This window comes from Oncorhynchus nerka, linkage group LG14 (genome assembly GCF_034236695.1).
Source record: "Oncorhynchus nerka isolate Pitt River linkage group LG14, Oner_Uvic_2.0, whole genome shotgun sequence".
NCBI lineage: Eukaryota > Metazoa > Chordata > Actinopteri > Salmoniformes > Salmonidae > Oncorhynchus > Oncorhynchus nerka.
This window is the reverse complement of record NC_088409.1, coordinates 15,897,404-15,919,166: the sequence shown is the minus strand read 5'-3', so window position 1 is coordinate 15,919,166 and position 21,763 is coordinate 15,897,404. Positions and strand designations below refer to the sequence as shown.

Genomic DNA, 21,763 nt, shown 5'->3' with positions numbered 1-21,763 from the left:
ATTGGATGTAGTTGGTACAGGCATTGAGGTCGTGTTTTGAACAGGTACAGTAGTCAGTGGGTCAGATGTTAGGAGTCTGGTAGACAGTTGTCCAGTAGAAACACGCACTGTGGTATTGGATGTAGTTGTTTTTTGAACAGGTACAGTAGTCAGTGGGTCAGAGGTTAGGTGTCCAGTAGAAACATGCACTGTGGTATTGGATGTAGTTGGTACAGGCGTTGAGGTCGTGTTTTGAACAGGTACAGTAGTCACTGGGTCAGAGGTTAGGTGTTCAGTAGAAACACGCACTGTGGTATTGGATGTAGTTGGTACAGGCGTTGAGGTCGTGTTTTGAACAGGTACAGTAGTCAGTGGGTCAGAGGTTAGGTGTTCAGTAGAAACACGCACTGTGGTATTGGATGTAGTTGGTACAGGCGTTGAGGTGGTGTTTTGAACAGGTACAGTAGTCAGTGGGTCAGAGGTTAGGTGTTCAGTAGAAACACGCACTGTGGTATTGGATGTAGTTGGTACAGGCGTTGAGGTCGTGTTTTGAACAGGTACAGTAGTCACTGGGTCAGAGGTTAGGTGTCTGGTAGACAGCTGTCCAGTAGAAACACGCACTGTGGTATTGGATGTCGTTGGTATTTGAACAGGTACAGTAGTCAGTGGATCAGAGGTTAGGAGTCTGGTAGACAGCTGTCCAGTAGAAACATGCACTGTGGTATTGGATGTAGTTGGTATTTGAACAGGTACAGTAGTCAGTGGGTCAGAGGTTAGGTGTTCAGTAGAAACACGCACTGTGGTATTGGATGTAGTTGGTACAGGCATTGAGGTCGTGTTTTGAACAGGTACAGTAGTCAGTGGGTCAGATGTTAGGAGTCTGGTAGACAGTTGTCCAGTAGAAACACGCACTGTGGTATTGGATGTAGTTGTTTTTTGAACAGGTACAGTAGTCAGTGGGTCAGAGGTTAGGTGTTCAGTAGAAACACGCACTGTGGTATTGAACGTAGCTGGTTTTTGAACAGGTACAGTAGTCAGTGGGTCAGAGGTTAGGAGTCTGGTAGACAGCTGTCCAGTAGAAACACGCACTGTGGAATTGGATGTAGTTGTTTTTTGAACAGGTACAGTAGTCAGTGGGTCAGAGGTTAGGTGTTCAGTAGAAACACGCACTGTGGTATTGAACGTAGCTGGTTTTGGAACAGGTAGAGTAGTCAGTGGGTCAGAGGTTAGGTGTTCAGTAGAAACACGCACTGTGGTATTGAACGTAGCTGGTTTTTGAACAGGTACAGTAGTCACTGGGTCAGAGGTTAGGTGTTCAGTAGTTAACTGTTCTGGTGAAGTATGTTCTGTGGAATTGAATGTAGTTTGTCCAGACGATGAGGGAGTGTTTTGGACAGGTGCAGTCATAGCACTTGTAGGTATGTAACTAGTAGTCACTTGCTCTGTGGTCGTGAATATAGTTGGTACAGGTGTAGACGGAGTATTTTGGACAGGTGCAGTAATTGCTTGATCAGAGCTTGTGTGTTCGGTAGAAACACGCACTGTGGTATTGAAAGTAGTGCTTGTAGGTATGTAACCAGTAGTTGCTTGGTCTCTAGTTAATGTAGTTGCTACAGGCATTGAGATATTGCTTTGAACAGGTACAGGAGTTGCTGGGTCAGAGGTTAGGTGTTCATTAGCTAACTGTTCAGTTGAAACATGTTCTGTGGAAATCAATGAAACTGGTACAGGCATAGAGATATTGCTTTGAACAGGTACAATAGTCGCTTGGTCAGACATTAGGCGTTCAGTAGTCAACTGTTTAGTAACATTTACTGTGGTATTGAATGTAGTTGTTTTTTTAACAGTAGTTCCATGTTCGGTAGTTAGGTGTTTTGTAGTTAACTGTTCAATTGAACCTTGGTCTGTGGTAGTGAATGTAGTTGGTACTGGTGTAGATGGAGTGTTTTGAACAGGTAAGCCTACAGTAGTTGATTGGTCAGAGGTTGGTAAAAGATCTAAAAGAATATGTTGAATCTGCACAAAATGGGTAGTTGTTAGCTTAGGTGTTACTTCATCTGTAGTTGACTGTTCAGCAGTGGCAAGCACAGTAGCTGTGGGAGGAGTTGTAGGTGGCACAGTAGCTGTGGGAGGAGTTGTAGGTGGCACAGTAGCTGTGGGAGGAGTTGTAGGTGGCACAGTAGCTGTGGGAGGAGTTGTAGGTGGCACAGTAGCTGTGGGAGGAGTTGTAGGTGGCACAGTAGCTGTGGGATGAGTTGTAGGTGGCACAGTAGCTGTGGGAGGAGTTGTAGGTGGCACAGTAGCTGTGGGAGGAGTTGTAGGTGGCACAGTAGCTGTGGGATGAGTTGTAGGTGGCACAGTAGCTGTGGGAGGAGTTGTAGGTGGCACAGTAGCTGTGGGAGGAGTTGTAGGTGGCACAGTAGCTGTGGGAGGAGTTGTAGGTGGCACAGTAGCTGTGGGAGGAGTTGTAGGTGGCATCTGGGTAGTTGGTCGCTTCATTTCTGTTCAGGAATATATACAAATACATTAGAAACAAGGGTCAAATGTATTTAATTCATAACAAACACATTAAATCATGTTTACGTACTGCTTTACTCATCTCATATGTATATACTGTATTCTATTCTACTGTATTTTAGTCTATGCCACTCTGACATGGCTCAACCTAATATTTCTACATTCTTTAATTCCTTTCTTTTATTTTTAAGTTTGTGTGTATTGTTATGAATTGTTAGATATTACTGCACTGTTGGAGCTAGAAACACAAGCATTTCCTGCAATTACATCTTAATTAATGTGACCAATATAATTTGATTTGATTTTGTATCTTAATTGTTTTCTCTGTTTCTATTTGTTTTCTTAAAAGTTGCTTCCGGTCAAAATTTGAATCCCATCAAACAAAAATGTACCAAACTCACCACCATGGCAGACAAACCCCCAGCTGATGTTGCACCACTGGACATTCCACTTGTTATCGTTGAGTATAACAGAAGTACAGTTCTGGTCCCCTCTGAAGTTGTTAGGCTGATTGGTCTTCCAGAAGCGGTATGAGGAGTTGCTCCCATCTGACCACTTCCATGGGTCTTTGAAGAGACCAATCCACATGCTCTGGGACAGTGACATGTTCTGGACGTGATGGTTTTCCTCTCTGGACCGTATGCTGGCCAGGTCTGTGTACGTACCCCGGCAGTGGTCTTGAGCCTCTCTCCAAGTCTTGCTGTCATCAATGAAGATGTGACTGTTACTAGCGTTTTTCCCTGTCAGAGGATAGAAAATACATGCATGGAGCATTGGAGATATAGCAGGGTGCAGGGTTGAGCATTAGAGATATAGCAGGGTGCAGGGTTGAGCATTGGAGATATAGCAGGGTGCAGGGTTGAGCATTGGAGATATAGTGGGGTGCAGGGTTGGAGCAGGGTTATAGTGGGGTGCAGGGTTGAGCATTGGAGATATAGCGGGGTGCAGGGTTGAGCATTGGAGATATAGTGGGGTGCAGGGTTGAGCATTGGAGATATAGCAGGGTGCAGGGTTGAGCATTGGAGATATAGTGGGGTGTAGGGTTGAGCATTGGAGATATAGCGAGGTGCAGGGTTGAGCATTGGAGATATAGTGGGGTGTAGGGTTGAGCATTGGAGATATAGTGGGGTGCAGGGTTGAGCATTGGAGATATAGCAGGGTGCAGGGTTGAGCATTGGAGATATAGCAGGGTGTAGGGTTGAGCATTGGAGATATAGCGAGGTGCAGGGTTGAGCATTGAGAGATAGCAGGGTAGGGTTGAGCATTGGAGATATAGTGGGGTGCAGGGTTGAGCATAGCGGGGTGCAGGGTTGAGCATTGGAGATATAGCAGGGTGCAGGGTTGAGCATTGGAGATATAGCAGGGTGCAGGGTTGAGCATTGGAGATATAGCAGGGTGCAGGGTTGAGCATTGGAGATATAGCAGGGTGCAGGGTTGAGCATTGGAGATATAGCAGGGTGCAGGGTTGAGCATTGGAGATATAGCAGGGTGCAGGGTTGAGCATTGGAGATATAGCAGGGTGCAGGGTTGAGCATTGGAGATATAGCAGGGTGCAGGGTTGAGCATTGGAGATATAGCAGGGTGCAGGGTTGAGCATTAGAGATATAGCAGGGTGCAGGGTTGAGCATTGCCCACACAATTTTTTATTTTATTTTTTAAATTGAACTTATATTTAACCAGGTAGGCAAGTTGAGAACAAGTTCCCATTTACAATTGCGACCTGGCCAAGGTAAAGCAAAGCAGTTCGACACACAACAACACAGAGTTACACATGGAGTAAAACAAAACATACAGTCAATAATACAGTAGAACAATAAGTCTATATACAGTGAGCAAGTGAGGTGAGATAAGGGAGGTAAAGGCAAAAAAAAGGCCATGGTGGTGAAGTAAATACAATATAGCAAGTAATAAAAATCATTATGCTCACGCAATCACCCAACTGTCATGTTTAACAGTTGAAATTGCAGTAAGCAAACTTTAAAACAGGCAAAACATGTCTGACTGCCCATCCAGACATATCATCCTGGAATCGGCCCTGGTTTGAATCTGATATGGGGTTGAAATTGCTATAAATAGAATAGATGTAGGATTACTCACCATCAAAGCAAACAAAACCTCTTTTGATTTGGCAATTATCCTCAAACCACTGTCCGTTTGGATCCATTGCAGCACAGCTGTCTTGAGTATTGTTTTGTTTCGGCTCTGCTGCCCTCCAGTTGAAAAACTCAATCTTTCTCTGATCTGGTAATGACCAGTGCCACTCAAATTCATCTCCAAACTCCAGTCCTATCCAGACACTGGCTGTACCATTCGGTACCAACTGTACAAGTGTATCCAGATCCCCTGAGTTGTAGATGGTTGCCAAGTCAGTGTACATGTCTCTACAGTAAGTCTGGGCTTGGCTAGAATTCATTTGAAGGCTAATATAGTGATACTGAGGAGGGGAGATACTGAGAGTCAGGTAACACAGTCCTGTAGAATACAAGCAAAAACCATTAGAGAGCAAGTTAATCATATCTCCTTGCTGCATGCATAGGTTTCACACACACATCCTGTTAATATCACAGAATATCAACGTATAATACACGTCATGTTGCTTTTCATGAGGTAAAGGATCCGGAAAAATGGCCTGCCGTTTGAAAGTTACCCATGTGTTGATTGGGTAACAGACGATCAGTCTTTTATGTATGAGGTACTCCCAACACTTATACCTCTTTCTGAAGGATTTATATTTTAATGCCTTATTCAATGATGCCTAAATTATCACAATGACTCCAACAAATAACTTTGATGTTATTGAAAGCACTGAAGAATGACATACCTGAGACGGACAGGAGACAGAACAGTGCAGTGCTCCTCATCATGACTGTAGCTTCTCACTAGTCTTCAGAATGGGTTGTCAAACTGAAATCGCTGTAACTGTCCATCACTAACGTTCAGATCTAACCAAAACATACAAACTGTGACACCCTGTGTTATAGTCGAGTACAAAATCATCTGAAATGGAGGCAACTGACACCCGTTGTAACTTAGTTGACTGACTTATTAAGACTCCCTAGTAGTAAGGTGTTTAAGAATGTGACCGTTCTTGTTTATAAAGATTAACACACACAGGTTCACCCTTGTCGCAATGTTCCCTGACAAGGTAGTGCATCAGGTTTAGATGTGTCACTCTTATACATAGAGCCCACATGATGAGGCTGTGACAGGTGGTAGAAAAACATGTCAGTCAATAACACGGAAGTGTGTCACCAAAAACCACATGATAACTGACTAAATGTACATAATCACAGTGTGAAACTGTTGAGATACACTGATAATGGAAAAGTCATTGCTAGGCCTATTCACCTACAGATAAAAAGCAATTGTCCCAGAACGGTCCATTTTGTATTGAAAAATAGAATGCTAGTTGACAGTCCAAGTCATTAGTCAGGTGTTAGGAATGAGGTTGAGCAATTCAGGTTACTCTGTATGAAGATACCTTCCCAAACAGGTGACAATATACTGTAGTTACTGTCTTTTGCTGGTCTGACAAATGAGCGTGAAACAAAATGATGAATGAAGTTACCGACAGAATTGTTCACTCAAGGGCATGACCTATTGTCACGCCCTTGAGTGAACAGACCTATTGTTCCCCTTTAAAGAACAAGGAAGTTTAACTCTGCTTAATGCAAAAGACTAGGAGCCCACACTGTACAGCACCAGTCAAAAGTTTGGACAACTCATTCAAGGGTTTTTCTTATTTTTTTAAACGATTTTCTATATTGTAGAATAATAGTGAAGACATCAAAACTATTAAATAACACATATGGAATCATGTAGTAACCAAAAAAGTGTTACACATCAAAATATACAGTGCCTTGCGAAAGTATTCGGCCCCCTTGAACTTTGCGACCTTTTTCCACATTTCAGGCTTCAAACATAAAGATATAAAACTGTATTTTTTTGTGAAGAATCAACAACAAGTGGGACACAATCATGAAGTGGAACGACATTTATTGGATATTTCAAACTTTTTTAACAAATCAAAAACTGAAAAATTGGGCGTGCAAAATTATTCAGCCCCCTTAAGTTAATACTTTGTAGCGCACACTCTTGGCATTCTCTCAACCAGCTTCACCTCGAATGCTTTTCCAACAGTCTGGAAGGAGTTCCCACATATGCTGAGCACTTGTTGGCTGCTTTTCCTTCACTCTGCGGTTCAACTCATCCCAAACCATCTCAACCTTCTTGGTCAAATATCCCTTGCACAGCCTGGTGGTGAGTTGGGTCATTGTCCTGTTGAAAAACACAAACTTGGTGGGATGGTGTATCGCTGCAGAATGCTGTGGTAGCGATGCTGGTTAAGTGAGCCTTGAATTCTAAATAAATCACTGACTGTGTCAACAGCAAAGCACCTCCACACCATCACACCTCCTCCTCCATGCTTCACGGTGGGAACCACACATGCAGAGATCATCCATTCACCTACTCTGCGTCTCACAAAGACAAAGCGGTTGGAACCAAAAATCTCAAATTTGGACTCACCAGACCAAAGGACAGATTTCCACCGGTCTAATGTCCATTGCTCATGTTTCTTGGCCCAAGCAAGTCTCTTCTTATTATTGGTGTCCTTTTGTAGTGGTTTCTTTGCAGCAAGTCAACCATTAAAGCCTAATTCAAGCAGTCTCCTCTGAACAGTTGATGTTGAGATGTGTGTTACTTGAACTCTGTGAAGAATTTATTTGGGCTGCATTTTCTGAAGCTTGTAACTCTAATGAACTCTGGGTCTTTCTTTCCTGTGGTGGTCCTCACGAGAGACAGTTTCATCATAGTGCTTGATGGTTTTTGCGACTGCACTGTCAAAGTTCTTTAAATTTTCCACATTGACTGATCTTCATGTTCTTGCCATAATATGGACTTGGTCTTATACCAAATAGGGCTATCTTCTGTATACCATCCCTACCTTGTCACAACACAACTGATTGGCTCAAACACATTAAGAAGGAAAGAAATTCCACAAATGTACTTTTAACAAGGCACACCTGTTAATTAAAAAGCATTCAAGGTGATTACCTCGTGAAGCTGGTTGAGAGAATGCAAAAGAGTGTGTAGAGCTGTCATCAAGGTAAAGGGGGGATACTTTGAATCTTAAATATAAAACATATTTTGATTTGTTTAACACTTTTTTGGTTATTACATGATTCCATATGTATTATTTCATACTTTGATGTCTTCACTATTATTCTACAATGTATAAAATAGTAAAAATAAAGAAAAACCCTGGAATGAGTAGGTGTGTTCAAACTTTTGACTGGTGCTGTATGTGAGAATGATTCCCATGTTACATGTCTCAAATTTAAAATCAAAATCAGAATGAATAAAGCACACAACCACCAGTCTAAATGTCTTACAGGCATGTGTCAAATGTAGTTTAACCAGCTGTCCTCCTGTCAAACCACCACCATTATTCAACCATGAAATGTATTAGGAAGAGGCTTTTGCAGAATAATCTTTCATCATCAGCTGATAAATATCCCAAATTGAGGTCCACAATCGATGTAGTCTATATTAGTATAGTTACACTTGTAAAATGTAATGTTGTTTAATTTGTGAATCTGTTGATTTTCCTTCATATATTAGGTACAGTATATAGAGGGAAATTGAAACGTTAGTCCTAACACTGGTGAATGTTGCAACTGTTCTGCCCAGAGACATTGTGGCTCTAAAGACACTGTCACTGGCATTGAGCCAACATGGCTTCCTTTCCGTGTAAACAACAACAGCATCAAGTAAACGGGGTTTGAGTGTAGGCCTATTACCTCGTATTTGGTCCGTCTCTTCGATTTCGCAAATAATATGCAACTACAAATAGTTATGTAACCTACAACGATGTGCCGAAGGTGTTTCTAGTGAGTATATTGCGTTCCCCCCAATTGTAACTCGCGAATTTATATTTTTGAGGCCAACATTAGCATTAGTTAACTAGACAGCTAACGTTAGCTCGCTGGCTAGCTACCACTAATGATTTTGAAACAGCTAGCTAGCCGGCAAGTTATCTAGCGAAACATGGTGTGAGTTTTTAAACGGTTGATGCTTGTTGTGATATTTAATTGCTTACAATCATCGTATACATTTGTTTAGTTTACATACAGTAGCTACGTGCTAGCTAGCTAACTAAAGTTAGCTAACGTCTGGTCTAATTTCCCATTGCTTTCTAACGTTAGCCAGAAGTACATGTTAGCTTTTTTTATCATTGCCAACGCTGGATTAAAGTGATCTCTCATTTGCCCACTTGGATGACACCAGTGTTTATAAAAATGTTTAGCTAGCTAAAGTCAACTGACCGTCTTAAATGTAACTCCCTAGCGAGGCAACTCGTTAGCCAACTACCGAACATAGCTAGCTAGCTACGACATTTGTTTTATTTTAGCTAGCTAGTAACTAACGTTAGTAATGCGGAGGAAGGCCTGTCAAATCTAAGGTCAGTTGATACGATTAAGGAGTATTTATCATTATTACAGTACCGGGCATACCCCATTCCATGGTAGCTAGCAAGCTAACATGTCAGTTATTTAGGCCTTTCTAGTTTTAATTAAACAGTTTAACGTTACCTAGCTAGTTAGTAGGAACAACCTAACTAGCTAGCAGGGACAACCTAACTAGCTAGCTACCGGTAAGTAAGTTGTTAGATCAAATAATTACCAGTGAGAATACTGAATGTCTTACAATCAGCTGAATATCTTCAGCTGTCTAAGTAGCTAGGGGCCTACAAGTGGCATTTATGTGAATACATTTCGCTGGTCACATGATGATGTAGCTAGTCTTGAAAAATAGTTATCAATTGTGATAATGTAACCTTCAACCCCAACAGATTATTGTCCTTCAGACAACTCAACATCCTCCTCTCCGCTGGGTAGCTCAATAGCCATGTCATCGCATCAGCCCACCAGTTCAGCCTCCAACAGTCCCACCAGCACCTTTGGCTCGCCTTTCTCAGTCATCAGCCCCTCACTGGGCTCCCCTGGTGTGGCGCCCTCCATGGGTTATGGGCCTATTAGCAGTAGCCAGGTGAGAAACACACCCAGGGTCCTTGTTTTGCTTTCATCTTTGCATTTAAATGATCCTACTCTGTATGCGTTTATTCTCTTGCATTATTTCCAAGCTCCGACTAGTGCTGAAGTTTGTTGCTGACATTTAGGCTAGCCTACGTAGCCTAGATGTTTATTTTTTTTAATCAGTCATGATAACAGCATTGTTATATATATATTTTTTTCCCACTTTTTGTTTGTGCACAGATCAACTCTACAATGGGGATGCACTCAATCAGCAGCTCGGATGATGTCAAACCCCCGTTTGGCTTGAGGCCTATGTCTGCACACAGCCCTGGGATAATGCTCTCCCAGAAACGCATGTGTGCCATCTGTGGAGACCGCTCCTCTGGTGAGTGCTGTGCACTAAGAGCAGGGTTAGTAGAGGTGAAACGTCGGGCCGGGGACTTATTTTAAATCCCTAGCAATTTCAGAGAGGATAATCCTTTTTGTCAGCTGTCTTCAGCTGTGTGTCCTGACCTCTCCCCATCAGTCTAACCAATGTTCTTTACTGGCCTGTTTGATTCTATGTCACTATATAAACAATAAAGGCACTTGAAACGCTGCAGATTCATTAATTAGTGAAGCTCTGCGTAACTGCTCATCAAAAAACGAAATCTGTCCTCATTCCTACTTAGTGTATACCGGTACCACGGTAATATCACGCTACCAAAACATCATGATACTTAGAATACCGTAGTACTGTTTCATATGATACTACTGACTTTTTCAGCCCTCTAAAGAACGTGCCTGTTATTAAATGTTTATAAAGTCAGTTTTGTTTATAAATTCAGTTGAATTTTAGAAATAGTCACTAGTCTCTTGTATGCGCAGGTCACGTATGGCAGCTGTGACCTGCGCATACTGCTTCTCTTAGCTTTCCCTACCTGCCCGCCCCTCACTCACCTGCTTCTCTTAGCTTTCCCTACCTGCCCGCACCTCACTCACCTGCTTCTCTTAGCTTTCCCTACCTGCCCGCCCCTCACTCACCTGCTTCTCTTAGCTTTCCCTACCTGCCCGCACCTCACTCACCTGCTTCTCTTAGCTTTCCCTACCTGCCCGCCCCTCACTCACCTGCTTCTCTTAGCTTTCCCTACCTGCCCGCCCCTCACTCACCTGCTTCTCTTAGCTTTCCCTACCTGCCCGCCCCTCACTCACCTGCTTCTCTTAGCTTTCCCTACCTGCCCGCCCCTCACTCACCTGCTTCTCTTAGCTTTCCCTACCTGCTTCTCTCCGTCCATTCTTAATGTGCGTCTTTTCCGCCGTCAAATATAATTTAGCCGTGATGGCGAGCGGGGAAGCAGACCCAGACCCTGACGAGTCTTCTGTTCTTAGGTTTCTTACATTGGAGCAGCGAGCAATGTTGATGTATTGTATCATTTCATCGCCTGTTATAACCAAGAGCACAGACCAGTCTGAGTAGACTTCAAGTTCACGGTCATGCAGCCGCTGAGTGTCAGAGAGGGAAAATGGAGGACCGCTTGGCGACAGGCATCCTTGCTGCTCTACAGCAAAAAAAGTATTGTCTCTAAAATATGTCCCATATTACCAGAGATGCCTTTTGCGCACATTTTAGATAATACAAATAAATGAATTGCGAGCCATTTTAAACTAATACCGGGTCACTAATGATTGTTTTGATAACAAACAATGTTGTTCAGTCATGTTACCTAGCTAGCTAACAACCTGGTACCTTGGCAGTAGGTTTAGGACCATTTTGATTGGAACAGGAAGAAAGGGAAAGGGTCTGCTACTCATGAGATGTGCTTCAAAAGGTACGATTCATATACTGTTGGCCTGATGGAACACTAAACTATATCAACAAATCTATTTCTTTCTGCTACTCATTCTGTTTGGTGCCGAACGTTTTTAAAAGTTGGGATCAGTGTGTGTTTGTGGGAGACAGCAAGTGGTGTGTGTGTGTGTGTGCCTGTTATCTGAAGAGTTAAGGTTTCATGCAGTGTTTTCCTCTTACTGAGACAATGACTTGCAGATCATTATGCATGTACAGTATATCACTGGAGGTTGGTAGCACCTTATTGAGAAGGACGGGCTCATGGTAATGGCTGGAGCAGAATGGTATCTAACACATGTTTTCTATGTGTTTGATGCCATTCCATTTGCACAGTTCCAGTCATTATTATGAGCCGTCCTCCCTTCAGCAGCCTCCACTGATGTATATTCCTCCAGCCAAATTACAGGTAGGCCTTTGCACAACTTAGCAAATCAGACATTCTATGCAGTATTCTATTATACAGTGATCAGTGTGACGCTACATTTAATGTGTTGTATTGAGTAGAAGTGTGAATTCTTAGAAAACGGAAACAAGCGTCTGGGGGATGGGGCAAACAGGATTCTAGGTCACTGATTGAATATCTTTTAATTTTTAAATTTTAAATGTGTTCACTGCGGTACTACTTTTATGAGTTTATTCATGTATGAATGTGTGTCTGTGATTACATTTTTTTGTTTTTTTTGTTTTTAGCTGGCCTGGTGTCGTATCGTTTTAAAAATGTTGGTGTGACAAGTCTCCCCCTTCCCGCAGGTAAGCACTATGGTGTGTACAGCTGTGAAGGTTGCAAGGGCTTCTTCAAACGCACAGTGCGCAAGGACCTGAGCTACACCTGCAGGGATAACAAAGAATGCCTGGTGGACAAGCGCCAGCGCAATCGCTGCCAGTACTGTCGCTACCAGAAGTGTCTGGCTATGGGCATGAAGAGGGAAGGTAAGGAAGGACTGAACGTCTGGCTATTATCATGAAGAGGGAAGGTAAGGAAGGACTGAACGTCTGGTTATTATCATGAAGAGGGAAGGTAGAGAAGGACTGAACGTCTGGCTATTATCATGAAGAGGGAAGGTAAGGAATGACTGAACGTCTGGCTATTATCATGAAGAGGGAAGATGGAGAAGGACTGAACGTCTGGCTATTATCATGAAGAGGGAAGGGAGGGACTGAACATTTGGAGCAGAGCCTAATGGTTTTGGGCCATCCATATTTTTCAACTTTGAGAGTTTGTAGGAGTGCTTTTGAAAGGGCAACATGAAAAAAATTGGAGGGAGCGATTGAGAAATGTGTTTTTTGTACCTGCAGAATCTCAAACTTGACTACATTTTCTTTAATGAATTACATTTGAAATTGATTTGTGACGTAGGCCGTTGTAAAATGGTATAGTTCAAAGGCCAGAATCATTTGATGAAATGATTGAATTATGTTGAATGTAGACCTAGCCCAGTAAAACCTTTGACGATAACTTCTATTTGATCATATTGTGTGGGGGATGGTACGTTGTTTTCAAAGTCATTAACAAAACAGGGGGAGAGCATATGGGGGTAGGTTCATATAACTAACCCCTCTCTTCCTTTTCTTTCCCCCTATTCTTTCTCTCCCTCTTTCTATAGTGGTCCAAGATGAACGTCAGAAATGTAAGGATAAAGACTTTGGGAGAATGGAGAGATGATAAATTATATGATTGGATGTGGTATTGAGAGAGTGCAATTAAATAACAAATGCTTGGCACACACTGGTAGGCTAATTCTCACAACACATTGGCTAAGAAATTAATGCATTGTTATATGAAAGTATACCAATTTGACCTTTCACCCTGTTTGGATGAAGCCTAACAGGAGTTAAAATGGGCACAACTTCCTCCTTTCCTTTCTTCTGTCACTTTGTCTTTTTTAACCTTGTGACTCCCTCCTGCCCCTCTCTCTTATTAACCCATGCCCCTCTTCCTGTCTCCCGTCTCTCCCTCTCCCCTCCTGGCTCTGTGGTGTGGTTGGATGCATGGTGGGGTGCAGCAGTCCAGGAGGAGCGTCAGAGGATCAGGGAGCGAGAGGAGGGACTGGAGTGCAGCAGTGCTGTGAACGAGGAGATGCCCGTGGAGAAGATCTTGGAGGCAGAGACGTCCGTGGAGCAGAGGGCGGAGCTCCACTCTGATACAGGCTCCGCTGGTAGCTCTGTGAGTATACAGGGCTATACTGTTGACTGGCTCAGTATTAGGGTTGCAAAATTCCCATATTTTCCGGAAATCCCGGTTGGAGGAGTTCTTCTGTGTTTATTCCTAACTCAGGGAGTCCTCCAACCGGGAAAGTTTCCGGAAATTTTACGGTGTCAGTTAAAGGAGTTATCTGCCTCTGATTCATAGCCTACTACTCAGCTCTTGGGATGAATATTCTTTAAAAACATGACATAAACTGCTGTCTCTTTAGCATGGCGTTTAAAAGTGTTTTCTTTCCTACTTGTGATTATTGCATTATTTCTAGCTTCAGCATTGGCTTTTAGGGTCTGTTATGGCATTTTATGGGATTTTTGTATCTTTTTTGTGTTTTAGCCCCATGATGCGGTGACAAACATCTGCCAGACCGCAGACAAGCAGCTGTTTGCGTTGGTGGAGTGGGCCAAGAGGATCCCCCACTTCTCTGAGCTGCCCCTGGACGACCAGGTCATCCTCCTGCGTGCAGGTACCATTGTCTGGAGGGAGGGAGACACCAGGAGGCTGGATGTGATATACACTGTCTCAAAGAATAGAGTTTACAAAGTGATTTTCTGTTCCCGTATTCATTCGAGAGGCAACCAGAGTAGTGCATATGATAGTGTACATGTATCTACCAGTGAGGAGCCCAAAATGACTGATCATAGAGAAGGAGCTGCCCCTATTGTGAGATTATTCCTAACCGCTATCAATTGTATTACATGCACATATATCCTGCTATTATAAAACAAGACCATATATCCTGCTATTATAATACAAGACACGTACATTAGAGTGTCTAGTTTGAGAAACAGACACCTCAATCCTCAACTGGCAGCTTCATTAAATAATACCTGCAAAACACCAGTCTCAACGTCAACAGTGAAGAGGCGAAAAGAGATGGCTCCTTAATTATTTTTTGAATATTTAAAATAATAAGTAACATAAACATTTTTTTTAAAATGGTTTAGCACCCAAATCTGTGGGGGGGGGGGGGGGTGTTTTAATATATACGGTACCAGTCAAAAGTTTTCAGACACCTACTCGTTCAAGGGTTTTTCTTTATTTTAACTATTTTTCTACATTGTAGAATAATAGTGAAGACACAACTATGAAATAACACATATGGAATCATGTAGTAACCAAAAAAGTGTTAAACAAATAAAAATGTTTTAGATTCTTCAAAGTAGCCACCCTTTGCCTTGATGAAAGCTTTGCACACTCATGGCATTCTCTCAACCAGCTTCACCTGAAATGCTTTTCCAACAGTCTTGAAGGAGTTCCCACATATGCTGAGCATTTGTTGGCTGCTTTCCCTCTGCGGTCCAACTTATTCCAAAACATCTCAATTGAGTTGAAGTCAGGTGATTGTGGAGGCCAGGTCATCTGATGCAGCACTCAATCACTCTCCTTCTTGGTCAAATAGCCTTTACACAGCCTGGAGGTGTGTTCAAATCAAAGTTTATTTGTCACGTGCCCTGAATACAACAGGTGTAGGTAGACCTTACAGTGAAATGCTTACTTACAGGCTCTAACCAATAGTGCAAAAAAGGTATTAGGTGAACAATGGGTAGGTAATGAAATAAAACAACAGTAAAAAGACTGGCTATATACAGTAGCGAGGCTATAAAAGTAGCGAGGCTACATACAGACACCGGTTAGTCGGGCTGATTGAGGTAGTATGTACATGTAGATATGGTTAAAGTGACTGCATATATGATGAACAGAGAGTAGCAGTAGCATAGAAGAGAGGTTGGTGGGTGGGACACAATGCAGATAGCCCGGTTAGCCAATGTGCGGGAGCACTGGTTGGTCGGCCCAATTGAGGTAGTATGTACATGAATGTATATAGTTAAAGTGACTATGCATATATGATAAACAGAGAGTAGCAGCAGGGGGTTGTGGGGGGCACACAATGCAAAGAGGGGTTGGGGGGGCACACAATACAAATAGTCCGGGTAACCATTTGTTTACCTGTTCAGGAGTCTTATGGCTTGGGGGTAAAAATTGTTGAGAAGCCTTTTTGTCCTAGACTTGGCACTCCGGTACCGCTTGCCATGCGATAGTAGAGAAAACAGTCTATGACTGGGGTGGCTGGGGTCTTTGACAAATTTTAGGGCCTTCCTCTGACACCGCCTGGTGTAGAGGTCCTCGATGGCAGGCAGCTTAGCGCCAGTGATGTACTGGGCCGTACCCACTACCCTCTGTAGTGCCTTGCGGTCAGAGGCCAAGCAATTGCCGTACCAGGCAGTGATGCAATGTCTTTACTGTCCTTCGTCAGGGGGCTATTGTAGCAGAATTGTCTTTACTGTCAGGGGGCTATGGTATCAGAAATGTCTTTACCAGGGATTCGTCAGGGGGCTATTGTAGCAGAAATGTCTTTACTGTCCTTCATCAGGGGGCTATTGTATCAGAAATGTCTTTACCAGGGATTTGTCAGGGGGCTATTGTAGCAAAAATGTCTTTACTGTCCTTCGTCAGGGGGCTATTGTAGCAGAAATGTCTTTACTGTCAGGAGGCTATTGTAGCAGAAATGTCTTTACTGTCAGGAGGCTATTGTAGCAGAAATGTCTTTACTGTCCTTCGTCAGGGGGCTATTGTAGCAGAAATGTCTTTACTGTCAGGAGGCTATTGTAGCAGAATTGTTTTTACTGTCAGGAGGCTATTGTAGCAGAAATGTCTTTACTGTCAGGAGGCTATTGTAGCAGAATTGTTTTTACTGTCCTTCGTCAGAGGGTTATTGTAGCAGAAATGTTGAAATAGCCGAATCCACTCATTTGAAGCTCCACTAATGTAGAGTAAGTGAGCAACAAGCATTCCATGGTCTATCATTTGATACATGATAGACTCTGCTGGACACAGTAGCAAATGCCCCAGAGGTTGTTGATGAGGTCTCTCCTCCTCCCTTCTCTGATCCTCTCTGCTCTTCCATCCTGTGTATCTGTCCCGTCCCTTCGGTCTCTTCTCCCTCCTCTGCTCCTCCTGTCTTCTCCCCTCTCTTTTTCTCCTGTGTGTGTCAGGGTGGAATGAACTTCTGATCGCCTCCTTCTCACACCGCTCCATCGCTGTGAAGGACGGGGTCCTGCTGGCCAATGAGCTACACCGGGACAACGCACACAGTGCAGGGGTGGCGGCCATCTTTGACAGGTAGGCACACAGTGCAGGGGTGGCGGCCATCTTTGACAGGTATGCACACAGTGCAGGGGTGGCGGCCATCTTTGAGTCTTTGACATGCACACAGTGCAGGGGTGGCGGCCGTCTTTGACAGGTATGCACACAGTGCAGGGGTGGCGGCCATCTTTGACAGGTATGCACACAGTGCAGGGGTGGCGGCCATCTTTGACAGGTAGGCACACAGTGCAGGGGTGGCGGCCATCTTTGACAGGTAGGCACACAGTGCAGGGGGTATGCACACAGTGCGGCCATCTTTGACAGGTATGCACACAGTGCAGGGGTGGCGGCCGTCTTTGACAGGTATGCACACAGTGCAGGGGTGGTGGCCGTCTTTGACAGGTATGCACACAGTGCAGGGGTGGCGGCCATCTTTGACAGGTAGGCACACAGTGCAGGGGTGGCGGCCATCTTTGACAGGTATGCACACAGTGCAGGGGTGGCGGCCGTCTTTGACAGGTATGCACACAGTGCAGGGGTGGTGGCCGTCTTTGACAGGTATGCACACAGTGCAGGGGTGGTGGCCGTCTTTGACAGGTAGGCACACAGTCCAGAGGTGGCGGCCATCTTTGACAGGTAGGCACACAGTGCAGGGGTGGTGGCCATCTTTGACAGGTAGGCACACAGTCCAGAGGTGGCGGCCATCTTTGACAGGTAGGCACACAGTCCAGAGGTGGCGGCCATCTTTGACAGGTAGGCACACAGTGCAGGTAGGGTGCAGGGGTGGCGGCCATCTTTGACAGGTAGGCACACAGTCCAGAGGTGGCGGCCATCTTTGACAGGTAGGCACACAGTGCAGGGGTGGCGGCCGTCTTTGACAGGTAGGCACACAGTGCAGGGGTGGCGGCCGTCTTTGACAGGTAGGCACACAGTGCAGGGGTGGTGGCAGGTATGCACACAGCAGGGGTGGCGTCTTTGCACACAGTGCAGGGGTGGTGGTAGCCATCTTTGACAGGTAGGCACACAGTCCAGAGGTGGCGGCCGTCTTCAGGTAGGCACACAGTGCAGGGGTGGCGGCCATCTTTGACAGGTTGACAGTCCAGGCCATCTTTGACAGGTAGGCACACAGTGCAGGGGTGGCGGCCGTCTTTGACAGGTAGGCACACAGTGCAGGGTGGCGGCCGTCTTTTTGCAGGGGTGGCGGCCGTCTTTGACAGGTAGGCACACAGTCCAGGGGTGGCGGCCATCTTTGACAGGTAGGCACACAGTGCAGGGGTGGCGGCCATCTTTGACAGGTAGGCACACAGTGCAGGGGTGGCCATCTTTGACAGGTAGGCCATCTTTGACAGGTAGGCACACAGTCCAGAGGTGGCGGCCATCTTTGGCAGGTAGGCACACAGTGCAGGGGTCTTTGACAGGTAGGCACACAGTGCAGGGGTGGCGGCCATCTTTGACAGGTAGGCACACAGTGCAGGGGTGGCGGCCGTCTTTGACAGGTAGGCACACAGTGCAGGGGTGGCGGCCGTCTTTGACAGGTAGGCACACAGTGCAGGGGTGGCGGCCGTCTTTGACAGGTATGCACACAGTGCAGGGGTGGCGGCCGTCTTTGACAGGTAGGCACACAGTGCAGGTGTGGCGGCCGTCTTTGACAGGTAGGCACACAGTGCAGGGGTGGCGGCCGTCTTTGACAGGTAGGCACACAGTGCAGGGGTGGCGGCCGTCTTTGACAGGTAGGCACACAGTGCAGGGGTGGCGGCCGTCTTTGACAGGTAGGCACACAGTGCAGGGGTGGCGGCCGTCTTTGACAGGTAGGCACACAGTCCAGAGGTGGCGGCCATCTTTGACAGCTGGGCACACAGTATGCGGCTAAGTTACCCCTCGGCTCAGACCTAGGATTAGCTTCCCATAACATTAACCACTAATAGGGAAAAACGTACAATATAATAATAGCATAATTACCATAGAGGTATATAATAACAGTGTTGTATTAAATTCTGTGATCATCATCATGTGATAACACGCTGTAATTGACCCCCACAGGGAGAGTGTGCAGAGTGCTGAGGTGGGAGCCATATTTGACCGGTAATAACCTACACCCACACACACACACACACACACACCAAGTGTACATCTATGTAGACAACTCTCTCCACCTCTCTTTCCGGCCTCCTGTAGGGTTCTCACTGAGCTGGTCAGTAAGATGAGAGACATGCAGATGGACAAGACAGAGCTGGGCTGCCTCCGAGCCATCGTCCTCTTCAACCCAGGTGCTCTATTGTTACCATTAGTCCCTCGTACACAATGTTACCTCTGCACCTTTACTGTTAATAACTGTTGTGTCCCTCCCTCAGACGCTAAAGGTCTGTCCAACACCGGAGAGGTGGAGCTCCTGAGAGAGAAGGTCTATGCTTCACTGGAAGCCTACTGCAAGCAGAAATACCCCGAGCAGCAGGGAAGGTAGGCATTCATGTGCTACATGAATTAGTACTAGTATCTCATTACATTTGTATTGTGTGTAAAACAATACATACTAATCTGCTCTCCTGTGGTTGTGCTGCTGACGGACCCTGTAAGAGCTAGGAGTGTTGCTGCTGCATTCATGTAGCTTATTAATGTCCCGTTATTTCATTCCCTCACTCTTCACCCCTCTCCCGCAGGTTTGCTAAGCTCCTCCTCAGGCTGCCAGCACTGCGTTCTATTGGCTTGAAGTGTTTGGAGCACCTGTTCTTCTTCAAGCTGATTGGTGACACCCCTATCGACACGTTCCTCATGGAAATGCTTGAAGCACCTCATCAGTTGGCATAGAGGTGGTAGGAGAGGAGAGGAGAGGTGTTCTGTGGCCGGGGTTAGATAGCTTGGGTCTGGGAATTTTCTGGAGTGGGACTGCACTTTTAGTTCTTTGGGGAATTCAGCATTTTGTCTCACTGCTGTCTGGGTTATGCTATTTAGTTCACCACCACATTGTCTCTTTCAGAACATACATCCCCAAGACTTGTGATCTACAGGCTGGTGCTATATATTAATATAACTTCTTGAATAACTGAGATTAAAAAGTAAAGTATTTTGTAAGAATGGGAACCTTTAGTTCCCGTACTCTGGCTTATCGAAGCTACAATCTGGGTTTCTGTTTTTCTATAACTATGTTAATGCTTTTTAGACAAACCCCAAATGATCAAGTTAAATTCTGGTAAGTGATCTCCCCCCGTAACCTGTTTTTAAATGAAGGTAACCTGGATGCAACCAGACTGTCATTCTACCTTTTTTTCATTTTTTCATTGGAACAAAATCTTTTTGAAAAAACTTGAAAAACATGTTTTATTGTCAAATCTTGGGCAAGTACATTACTGTACCAAGCGAGCGCTCACTGCGTAACATGTCTGACTTTCAGCTCCTAGTGGTTTTGTATCCCTCTCAGTAAACCCGGGATACAGAAGGAGTAGTTGAATCACAAGGGAACACGGAGCAGACTTGTACTGACTGTGTTGACCAGCTTTATTTGTCTAGTAATGTGCTGTTAGCATTGTTTCTCTTTGCTGTTTTGTCAAATGTAATCACCTTGCAGGCAAAAAGATTGAGCTGCATTGCACATTTTTGCTATGTACTATTTCTACACCATATAATACAAGTCATCAAATGTCTGGCCAGCAAACAGTCTTTTGGTGCTATACGACAGACATTTGCCATACTTCATTGCAGCCATACACCAAACTGCAAACAGGAAAAATTATGCAAAAAAAAAAAAATGAACTCAAATGTTGTAAATGTAGCGATACAAAAATGAATACATATGCTTTCTTTCTGCTCGACAACTTGTCCGTTCTGGGGGTTTTACAAAGTGAATCATTCTGTTAGAAAGGGAATACTCCAATATGTCATTTATCTAAACAATTGTAAGGTACTGTGCAAAATTTGTTCAGGGAAAATACTATATATTGATAGGTTTGAATAATGAGATCAGGAGACAGACACATGATGTAATAATTGACATGTGCCCTTGCTATTAGTTCACCAATTGTATAGAGCAGATCATGTCTTAAGTTGTACCTGATTCCCTAAAGCACTGTTTCTACCTGGTTATAACATGTATCCTTTGTCTTGATCATGTCCACATTCTGATTGTGCCCACATTTTCAGACCGGTGTAGATGTTTTAAAAAAGGCATTGTGACCAGATCTTCCTGACCACCCCCGAAGTTAGTTAGGCACACATTGTGTCTGGATATCTTACAAGTGTAGACATATGGACAGTGAATCCATTTAAATCACAATTATAACACCTTCTAAAATATTGACATTTAGCACCTTTTGTCTTATGGCATCAATGTGTGTCTTAAAATAAATAAATGTATATTATTTTGAAAGAATAGCTCTCAAAACATTTGCATACAGGGAGGGACCAGGAAATGTGGTCACAATGCAATTCGTGGATCGATACAAGACACATTTTACTACCATGTGGAGACATGTTTCTGAGAATGTGGACAAGATCAGGACAAAGGACTGGGGTTTGCACCAGGTATAAACAAGGATTCACACATTCAGCTGACTCATCTTTTTGAATTTTTCTGTGCTTTTCTGTAGTAGTAGTTTTTCCTGTTTCCTTTTTTTGAGCTAGTTGTTCATCCTCTCCTCTCTGCTTACAGTTTATTAAAAACACAAACCGTTATCATGTTTAAATATCCATAACACCTGTGGACATAGACACATTAAACAAGACCAAATAGGAGTTTTGTGTGATGATCATGTGTGAACACCTGAACAAGGGTATTGGTATGTGTCATGATCCTGTATAAACTCTGGAGCAGTTTAGTGATCCGTGTGGATAAGTGAATTACAGCTTGGCTAATGTGGACGGAAAATAAAGAGGTTGAACTTTTCTTGTCGATTTGAATGTTTCTTTGTGGTTTGTATTGGATATCAACTTCTCATAGACAAAAGAAATGGGGGGAAATCTGTGGCATTGAGAAGTATAAACATAGAGAGAAACAAAATATACTTTTTTTTTTACAGTAGTTTTATACCAATCAATCCCCTACAAATAATCTCACCTTCTCATTGACATTGTTGAAAGTTTATTTTTTTTGCCTTGACATAGTTGGGCTGCAGCACTAGTCAG

General features: G+C 44.1%; 2 protein-coding genes across 3 annotated transcripts; one reads left to right on the top strand and one right to left on the bottom strand.

The window, feature by feature from the left end:
- Window positions 1-844: 844 nt before the first annotated feature.
- Window positions 845-6,225, bottom strand: LOC135575034 (mucin-2-like). The gene is made up of 5 exons (XM_065027168.1): window positions 5,318-6,225; window positions 4,594-4,968; window positions 2,898-3,236; window positions 1,150-2,480; window positions 845-859 (listed from the first exon to the last, which is right to left on the bottom strand). Exons 1-5 carry the CDS (start codon window positions 5,358-5,360, stop codon window positions 845-847), a joined length of 2,103 nt encoding a protein of 700 aa, XP_064883240.1. The 5' UTR covers window positions 5,361-6,225.
- A 2,000-nt stretch (window positions 6,226-8,225) lies between these two features.
- rxrbb (retinoid x receptor, beta b) lies at window positions 8,226-21,524 on the top strand. 2 transcript variants are annotated; one of them, XM_065027505.1, is made up of 12 exons: window positions 8,226-8,387; window positions 9,350-9,546; window positions 9,774-9,918; window positions 12,112-12,291; window positions 12,966-12,989; window positions 13,368-13,525; window positions 13,898-14,027; window positions 16,558-16,684; window positions 18,689-18,730; window positions 18,824-18,915; window positions 19,000-19,105; window positions 19,306-21,524. In XM_065027505.1, exons 2-12 carry the CDS (start codon window positions 9,406-9,408, stop codon window positions 19,451-19,453), a joined length of 1,293 nt encoding a protein of 430 aa, XP_064883577.1. In that variant the 5' UTR covers window positions 8,226-8,387; window positions 9,350-9,405; the 3' UTR covers window positions 19,454-21,524. The 2 variants fall into 2 exon arrangements, with proteins under 2 accessions (XP_064883577.1, XP_064883576.1); XM_065027504.1 differs by having other exon boundaries at window positions 8,227-8,387; window positions 13,365-13,525.
- Window positions 21,525-21,763: the final 239 nt, after the last annotated feature.

What these genes read in the sequence shown, in the direction of transcription:
- LOC135575034 (XM_065027168.1), bottom strand. Translation starts at nt 5,360, where the DNA reads ATGATGAGGAGCACTGCACTGTTCTGTCTCCTGTCCGTCTCAG. An exon ending in CTGTCTCCTGTCCGTCTCAG is followed by an intron (nt 4,969 to 5,317) that starts GTATGTCATTCT and finishes TGTATTCTACAG; the next exon opens with GACTGTGTTACCTGACTCTC. An exon ending in GGGGTTTGTCTGCCATGGTG is followed by an intron (nt 2,481 to 2,897) that starts GTGAGTTTGGTA and finishes ATTCCTGAACAG; the next exon opens with AAATGAAGCGACCAACTACC.
- rxrbb (XM_065027504.1), top strand. Translation starts at nt 9,406, where the DNA reads ATGTCATCGCATCAGCCCACCAGTTCAGCCTCCAACAGTCCCACCAGC. An exon ending in TATGGGCATGAAGAGGGAAG is followed by an intron (nt 12,292 to 12,965) that starts GTAAGGAAGGAC and finishes CTCTTTCTATAG; the next exon opens with TGGTCCAAGATGAACGTCAG. An exon ending in CATCGTCCTCTTCAACCCAG is followed by an intron (nt 18,916 to 18,999) that starts GTGCTCTATTGT and finishes TCCCTCCCTCAG; the next exon opens with ACGCTAAAGGTCTGTCCAAC.